At 35.5% G+C, this 9,294-nt stretch overlaps 1 protein-coding gene across 2 annotated transcripts; it reads right to left on the reverse strand.

The window, feature by feature from the left end:
* Positions 1-1,909: 1,909 nt before the first annotated feature.
* Positions 1,910-8,354, reverse strand: LOC112140629 (nuclear factor 7, ovary). Of its 2 annotated transcripts, none has more exons than XM_036211225.1 (10): positions 8,215-8,354; positions 7,916-7,969; positions 7,279-7,433; positions 7,106-7,189; positions 5,885-6,016; positions 5,672-5,788; positions 4,536-4,664; positions 3,747-3,825; positions 3,133-3,159; positions 1,910-3,053 (listed from the first exon to the last, which is right to left on the reverse strand). In XM_036211225.1, the coding sequence occupies exons 2-10, from the start codon at positions 7,965-7,967 to the stop codon at positions 2,521-2,523; spliced, it is 1,308 nt and encodes a 435-aa protein (XP_036067118.1). In that variant the 5' UTR covers positions 7,968-7,969; positions 8,215-8,354; the 3' UTR covers positions 1,910-2,520. The 2 variants fall into 2 exon arrangements, with proteins under 2 accessions (XP_036067118.1, XP_024119395.1); XM_024263627.2 differs by having other exon boundaries at positions 8,223-8,328.
* Positions 8,355-9,294: the final 940 nt, after the last annotated feature.

Below are 9,294 nucleotides of genomic sequence, written 5' to 3' on the forward strand. Positions count from 1 at the left end.
CTCTTCAACTAATCATACATTTGTATGTTTCTGTTCATGGATTTTCTCTTTGTTTCATAAAAAAAAAGAATAATGTACAGCTTTTCTGTATTTCATTGTTTTGAGACATTCTTTCTATTTTTGTGTTTTATTGTTTTTCTTTGGTAATGTTGTGAAAATTTGACTTCCATAATAGTTTTTTTATCCATATAAACATATGTGTGTAATATTGTGGTATGCATTTGTTGAGGGTGTGGGGAAAATGTAAAACATGTACAAATACAATAAAAGATATAAATGATGGAATTTTTTTATGTTCTTCAAAATCATGTAAAATGTTGCACCAAATAAAACTGATAAAGGAAATACTACTTTGAATCAAGTCTGGTCTATTTTAGTTTTGAGTGAACATCAGTATCCAATTCTGACACTACTTTACTTTCATTTTGCTGAACATCTGATATGACGTCACCAATACTATTAAGTGAAAATCGAATCAGTATACGAACATTTCACAACATTTATTTATGACTTAAAAACCTGTTTAAAAATTACATTGAAACACTTTTTTCGGTATAAATTGTTTGACCACAATGCATTGTGGTCTATATCCGCTAATATAGTGAGCGTCGATGTACACTACTTTTTTGCAAAGACTTCTGGAAAATTTCTAGTGGACTCAATTTTGGAAATATAGATTCAGACAGCACTTGAGCACTATATAGTGTACTGCATAGTGAGTAAGGAAGGCATTCGGACATACCCACTATTTCTCCTTAACTCTCCGTTTGGAGGGATAAATTTAGGGGTAGGGAGAAACCGTAGGGGAAAGATTCAAATTTGGCCTCAGAATCAGAAAGGATTTGAACAAATCCGGTTTAATGAGTGGATTTATTCACAGAGCGCCAGAACAAACAAAAGCGTCTCCTGTTGTGAGGGCAAAGATTCCTTATACTAAGACCTGAATGAAATGACTCCAGGCAGCTGTACCATCTCAGGAGGAGCCACAGCTAACCTGCAATGAACAAAAGCAAAAACCCAACACTAGGGGGCGAACCATGACACACATTTGTCTATAAAGTCAAAGTCTTTCCTGTCTTTAATGTTAAACTACTTTTTAATTGGAGGCTGGCTTTCATTTACAGCTGTGACATGTAGTGAAACACTAAATCCTCTGGAGTAAGATTGACTATTTTAAGAACTAAAAGTATATTATCTGAATTTTATTTCGATTGTTTCACCTAAAAACCCACTCTGATCATCTTTTGATCAAATGTAAATGCGTTCCCAGTGGTCTTTTAATTATAATTATGCTGTTTTTAGCCAGAATTTTAAAAGAACCTGTGCTGGACTGTTGTTGCGGAGCAACCCCATCCCCCATTCCCATCAGCTATCTGTTTATACACTCTCCCACTAGCTTACAGCCCCCCACAACTGCAACCAAACAAAAATGTTGAACGATACTGGAGCTGTTCAGCCGTACAGCTTTGATCCAGATGCCAATTTGGGCGAGGAAAACAAAAGACATTCATGGATCTATTTGTCTGCTGGAGGGTGTATCCGAAAGCTTGTGGCCCCGCCCACTGTAGTTCGTATGTCACAGCTACAAGCTTTTTCAAACAGCATTGTTTTGTCTGCTTCTAAACTACGACCATTTGAATAAAGAAAAACTCAGAATCATTTTCTGTTTTATTTTTTATTTTTTTACAGTTTTTACTGTTTTTTTAGTTATTTTTTTAAAGTATTATTTTAATGTGTTTTTGCATTTTTTTGAGAACATTTTTAAAATAGTTTCCTGGATATGTTTTTAATAAACTTTTTTTCCAGTATGAGATCTGTTGTTTTTCTTGCTTTTCGATATGTTTTTGCACTTTAAAAAAATCGTTTTTTGGTTTTTCAAGATATATTTTTTAGTGATTTTCAAGATATATATTTTTTGGGGAGTAATACTCGAAAAGCGAGACAGTAAGGACACTTTTGCTAGTCATTTTCTACAACTTTGTACTTCTTACAAAAACTATTAGCAAGAAAAACACAAAAAAATGCACCAAAAACACTTTTTTATAATTGAATACAAGATGCTTCTATTGGATAAAAACTTTCAACTTAATGTACTCTTCCTTGAGTGTGCAAATCTGAAACTCCACTTAGAAATACAAAAGATGCTCAATCAGTTCCATCAAGTCTTTTTAGCTCCAGCCTTTAAAAAAAAAAACATTCTATGTTTTAATATATTTTAAGATACATTTTCATCATTTTAACTTAAAGTTTAGTCATGCACGTTCTGTGCTTTGGTCACATAACATTTTCCAACATTACATTTAAAGTGCTACCATTGGATATCAGCTCTATTGATAGTGTTATTAGCACTTTACAGAGTCTTTACATACATAATATATATATATACATAAAAGTCAAACCTAAGTAACACTTTAGAAATAAAATAATTGGTTTTCTCCTCTTCTCATTTCTGGGAATGCCAGATTATTGAAGTTCATTTTTCTTGTTTTTTTCTGTTCATTCCGGTTTGGCGTGTTAGTGTCAGTTTTTGGCGTTTTTCTGTGGCTCGATGACTGTCATGAGTGTGCGGCCGTCCATTGGAGCGAACAGCGGGTAGAGTTTGTCTTTAAAGTAACCGGTGAAGGTGAAGATGTGAGACTTGGTTTCCGCATTGTAGAAGGAGATCTGGCCTTCCTCGTGGTCTAAATAGACGCCCATGCGGCGGGGCACCAGGCCGAGCGGCAGCTGCGTCTCGGGTTGGGTGCAGGCGTAGAAGTGGTGCGTGCTTCGCCACAGCACCCAGTAGCCCAGCTTTGGGCACATGGAGAAGCGGCCCTGCCGTTGGGAGTCGGCGGTCGTCATCCCGATGCGCCAGTAGCCGTTGTTCGCTATGTCCACTTCCCAATAGTGGCGCCCGCTGCTGTAGCCTTGCCAGCCCAGCACGCAGGGCCAGCTGTCGAAGCGCTGGGAGGTGTGGGGCAGGTCGGACTCCGACAGACCTTCTTGGACCTTACGCTGGTCGTCTGAAAGCTGCAGCCAGGGATGGTTGGTGTTGGGGTCCAGAATCACATCAGCTAGCAGGAAAAACCGGCAAATTAGCTACATGTAGCTTCAGCTAACGATGTCTTTAATGGTAATGGAAAATGATGTTACCTGATGCAGAGCTAATCCAACTCCACACTGAAAAGAGAAGCAGAGATTAGTTACAGCAGCTTAGAATCAACTTTTTTAAAGACACACCCAAATTTTTGGTGTTTTTAGCATGTTCTTGTAGCGTTTTTCTCATGACGCATATACAAAAAAATTATATTAAAATTGTACATCTGAGTATTTCTTTATTCAAATTGTCGTAAATCAGGAGCAGATAAAAAAATGCAGTTTGAAAAAGCTTGTAGTCGGAGGCCACAAGCTCCTTGCTCCTCTTCATTCTGATTATCGACTTGCAGACAAATAGATCCATGAATGTTTTCTTCATCTGAGCTGGAATCTGGATCGAAATCCAATATTGCTCGCCATTTTTGTTGGGGTTGTGGGGGAATATAAGCTAATGAGATGGATGATGGGAAGTGAGGGCAGCCCCACCCACACCACTGAGGTGAATTTCTAATGAACTCTGCAGAAACTGTCTGGCTAAAAACAGCAAAATCCTAAATAAAAGTACCCTTGGTAACACTTTTACAATAGATGATAAAAAAATGTTTTCTTATACTTTTATCTACAGTAAAAATCAATTAGCAAAATTATTAAAAAAAAAAAAAAGTTTGTACCTGAGTTGGGAATGTATCTTGAAATTCCTGCTTTCCAGGTCCTTTGCTTTGCCAAAAGCCACAACTGGGAAATTCCTCCCTGATGGGAAAAAAAAAATCGAATAAACTTCACACTTATCTGCTTCCTTATATGACATAATGCTAAAATCAATAGGGAAAAGATAAACCTGCGGTGTATGGCCCTTTGCAGGAACTACTTGTGCCTGACAGGGATTGTCTTGGCTCACTTCTATCAGGATATAAACTACATTTATTGTCACATCTAAGTATCATTAAGCTCTTGGCAGAGTAAAAACTGAAAGCTCTATGTAATCAAGCTGCACTAAAGCAAAGCTTTTACCGTAAGTCGTTTCATGAGGCGAAGAAAACAACTGAGTTTTAGAAAATTGCTAATTTGCAATAAACACGATAATGTGGGATCATTTTAAGCCTTGAGATCTATAAAAATATAGCAAAAATATTTACTTTTAAAAAAATCAATTTCTGGCAATATATCTGCAATTTTAAATCACAGTATCATCAGCAAATGTAGCGAATCAACACAACAATTCTTTATCTGACGGCCTGTTTATCAGCGACGCCAGTTCAGGGTCACGTAGCCAGAAGCTATGGTTCATTTATTGACCCCTAACACGCACGCAGAGAGCAGGGTTCACTCTCACAGTCAAAATAAAAATCTTTTTATATCTTTAGATGTTCATTTTATGAGTTTTGTATTTCACTTTGTTTCTTAAGAACTACTATTCTTCCCGTCATTCATCACATGATCTTTGAAAGTTTGGTTCTCACCGCGCTTTCCTCCTTGAGCAGAGACCAGGTGATGAACTCCAGCAGGGGCAGCAGTCGGACTAAACGCTTCTTCTTCAGGCCCAGCAGACGAAGCATTTTGCCGAGCTCGTCACTTTCCAAGCCGCAACTCTGCAAACAAAAAAGAGAATTCTAACAAACGGTGGATGTCACTGCACAAAAACTCATCCAAACCCAACAAGTTTAGGGTTTCCTTTGGGAAAAAGTGGTATTTTTAAAAAGAAGTTGTCTAAAAGTAGGGCTAGAACACGATTCTTAAAGTAGTAAAATAATCGGACCTTGTGTTTTTTTTTTTTTACTTCACAAGAAGTCTCTTTAGAAATCAAAATATAGAAAGAAAGAGTTCCACATTAGCATTAAAGCTAACGTCAACTTGAATTACTTCAAATTAAATGTAATACAGCCCAAAATAACCATTTTTTCTGGTTATATATTATAATAATTTGTGTTTTTTTTAGTTTTTAGTTACCTATTTATTGTTCATTTTGATTATAGTGACAAAAAAAACTTGAGTAAAAAGTGGAAATGACTCAAATGAGAAAATTACTGTAGTACAAGGTGGCCATAAAATCTAAAAAAAAAACCTAAAATCTAAAAGTTACACTTAAGAACACACATCTAAATTTTATTTCTGAAAAAATGACAATGAAGCTAACAAAATTCTTAGAATTGAACCAAAATTACAGTGAAAAATGTTCTGATGTATTTTAATAATAATTTCGTTATTATCATCTTAATGAGACAAAAAGTCTGGACTGGACAAATTTTGAGGAAAGCTTGAAAAGCTGTCGAGCAAAGAGGACTTAGAACAACTTAAAACCTAGTAAAATATCTTAAATCTCTAAAAAGAAGGTCTAAATTATTGTAAGAATCGAATAATTTGAATTTTACTTATTTTATACAGTATATATCTTTATATATATATATATATATATAAAGTCCAAAATATTCTGTCTTAAAATGTATATATTAATATTAAATTACATTTAAAGGCTATTTGTGTGCTATTTCTTTCAAACACTCCGATCCTCTGCTCCTGGTCCACGGTCTACTTGATGTACTTGTACTCAAATATACTTAAACATTAATTTTTGCTCATGGTTGTCCTGTCTCCTCACCTCTGACGCGCTCTGAAGCTCTTTTGCCCACTCCATGATCTTCAGCTGAGCCTCCTCTCTGGCGTCTTCATCGTTTTTGTTCTCCTTCTCTTCGTTCCACGGCGACTCCTGTAAAAGCTACGGTTGGGGGAGAAAAAAATGATAAAAATGTAACATCTGATGCTGAAGCCTTTATCTCCCTCCTGCTCCACTAGAATCACTTTGACCTCTGACCTTGTCGACGTGGCGGAGCTCGTCGGCCCACTCCAGGATCAGCTTCCTGCTCTCCTCCAGGCTGCGTTCAGCACGCCGGTCGGAGCTCGGAGACCCTCGTCTGCTGCTGCCTTCCTCTGGATCTGAAGACCCCTGTGGAACACAAACGGATGAAGAGCTGACCTCTGTCATGGTGATGCACACGGTCATCGACCTGCTCCTCCCTGATAAGTCCTGTAGATTTTACACATTCATCTGTTTTCATGGCAACGCCTTTAGAGTCACTGCAGCCATAAATCCTGACTCACAATTTCTATACGTAAAAGAAGAGAAATAAGTGCAGCGCACGTCAGCAGTGTCTCCATATACGAGAGAAATGATTAACTATGTAAAATGACACTCTGTTCTGTTCTGTTCTGTTCTCTGAAAAAAAGCTGACAGACCCTCTGTGAAATCTTTCATTATTTTTGTTTTTTTTGTTTTTCTTGAAAACGTAATAAAAGTTTGATTTTTAACATTTTTGTGCCTTTGACTTTAATTTTCAGAGTAAACCACACTTTAAAATGAAAAGGAAAATTCCAAAATTCAACTTTTTACATTTTTTGTTCTAAAATCTGACTAAATAAAGTTCAATAGATGCTTAAAATATATCACATATTTAACTAAAACCATAAGTGCATTTGTTTACTGTAAATGAGACACTTTATTCTGACTTGGTTGTGGATTTTTTTAGTTACTTTTACAGTTTTAATTAATTTATGTATTTTAATTTAAGGTAGCAGCAGGTAAGAGCAGCCAAAATAATTCAAAATAAAAGAGAAAAAATGTAAAACTCTAAAATTAATCAGATAATAATAAATTAAGCTGTCAACAAACAGTTCAAGTGTAAATTTAATATATAGTGTCTAAAAATAGGTATTTTTTTATAATTTTTATATATAAATGTCTATGATGTAAAGATCCTTACAGCTCAACCTTTGCTCTCCTCGGACCGGAGGACCTTTTGCCAAATTTGTGACGTAAGTTTGATAAGTTTCAAGCCAAAAAACCTGCACTATAAAATTAGATAATTTTCTGCTTTGTAAGACAAATAATCTTATTAAGAAAAAAATTCTATAGCAAGTTATAGAAATGATGTCTTAGACTTTTTTTTCCTAAAATACGAATTCTTGGTTTCAAATTTGTTTGCCTATTTAAAGACACTAAGACTTGAAATAAAGTTTTTCTCTCATCTGGGTTTACCTTGCACACTTGGTCCACCTGCTCCTTCCAGTGTTTGATGAACTCTATGCACTCCTGCAGGCTGCGCAGGTTCCTCAGGCTGGTCTGTCCACGCATCAATAGAAGTTTTGGTTCGTTATTCCATCAATGAGCTGTCACATGAAACTGAAACGCCGGCTGGTTGATCTTCTCACCTGCGAGCGGTGTGTGAGGTTGTTGGAGTTGGCCGAGATGCTGGGGGCCGAGCTGTGAGTCTGGACGTCCTCGTCGGGCAAGTTCCACCGGACCACGCCGATGGAGCTGTTCTGTGTGGTGCTGCCGCTCTCCGAGTTCAGCAGAATTTTCACCTCTGTGAAGGTGCAGAAGATGCAATCAAACACATGATGGAGAGCAAAAAAATTAACTATTTAATTAAAAAAATGATACTCTAGGCAAGGTATTTGCAACATTTAGATACTAAAAAAAACACATTTCTTAATCAAAACCCAGAAAAGAGTTTTCATTTTGCTGCTTTAAAATGTATTTTTTACTATTTTTGTGGCCTTTTATTTATAAAATGCTGCCTTTAATTATTTAAAAATAATAGTATTATATTTTACTATATTTATTTTACTTTAGACAACACCACAAATAAGTTCCTTTCAAAATAAAATACATCCTGTGTCAAATATCTAACTAAACTTTAGTTTTTTTAAATTTCGCCTCCATCTTTTAAATTAAAAGAGCCACACGTGTCTACAAAGTGTAAGGATGAAACTAGAAAGACTCAAAGGTAACTAAATTAATGTTTTTTTAAGTAAATTAATACAAAAAAGATTTTAAAAAACGTACTTCTTTCCCGTTTTGAGATGGTTTTCATCTCCATGGCTGCTTCCTCACCCATTGCTGTCAAAAAAGTAATGAATTATAACCAACATTATTATTATGATGTAAATACTGACATTTTATTTTAAAATACAGTGGTTTTAAAATATAAAACTAATGTTAAGGTTGGTGCACGTGTTTGTTTAAAATGAAACAGAAAGAAATAAAAATATGAAATCACATTTAATAAAAAAGCTCCTAAAATCACAAACAAATAACATAAACAACAACACAAATCAAAATAAGAATGTTTTCTATGAATTTACCTGCTTACCTGGAGCCCGGCGGAGCTTGGTTGCAGCTCTGCAGCTGAAGGGAACTGGACGGGAAGCTCTGCTCCTCCTATCTTTTTGTCTCCCTCAGTTCCTCCCTGATCTTTGGACCATTTATGGCCTCGGATGACAAACTCAGTCTCTCCCTCGGCGCTCTTACATAAAAACTCTCATCGGCTTCCTGGCAGTGGCTGTGCAGTTACCAGGTGGATGACTTTTGACTGCAGAGACAATCCTGCTTATCCAGATAAAACTCCACGTATTGTCTCGAGGCGAGTCTGTAAAGTCAAGAGGAAGGACTATTTATATACATATACACAAATACATATGTGAGGGCAAAAGGGAGCTGAGGGATGATTGACAGTGCAGGAGATATAGAAACAGCTACAATAAAAACATGTTTTGATACCATAACTCCAATATTACACGTGCAAAGATTATAACACTAATTATACTGCATTAGTTTGTTTATTTATGGTGTCAAATAGTAAAAAAAATACCTTTATTTTACATATCTTGTCTTTTAGTTATTTGAATTTTTATTACACAATTAAACATTTTAGCTTTTGAACTGTTGTTGTTTTGTTTTGTTGTATTCTATGATTTTAGGCAGCTTAAAAATGTGTTAAATGCAAAATAAATAATAATAAAACCAACATTTGGGATGGACCACAAAAGAATCAAAATTATGTTAAAGAGATAAACAGTGTTGGGCATCTCACTTCAAAAAAGTAATTAGTTATAGTTACTAGTTACTTCTCCCAAAAAGTAATTGAGTTAGTAACTCAATTACTGCATCTTCAAAGTAATTAGTTACTTGGAAAAGTAACTCGTTTTAAATTACTCTTTAAATATGGTACTATTTTGTATTTTTTCCTGCGTTACAAATAAAAAAATTATTTACATTCAATAATAGATGATAACCGACAATAGTATACTGGTATAGTTTTCCAATGGAGTCATATTGTCTAAGTTTAGGATACACATGAGAGAGGGTTTAGGGAAAGAATTTTCAATATTTATTTGTCAGAATTATCACACAAAACACTGCAACAAGTGGTATATAAAAAATGT

Source organism: Oryzias melastigma, unplaced genomic scaffold, assembly GCF_002922805.2.
Source record: "Oryzias melastigma strain HK-1 unplaced genomic scaffold, ASM292280v2 sc01319, whole genome shotgun sequence".
NCBI lineage: Eukaryota > Metazoa > Chordata > Actinopteri > Beloniformes > Adrianichthyidae > Oryzias > Oryzias melastigma.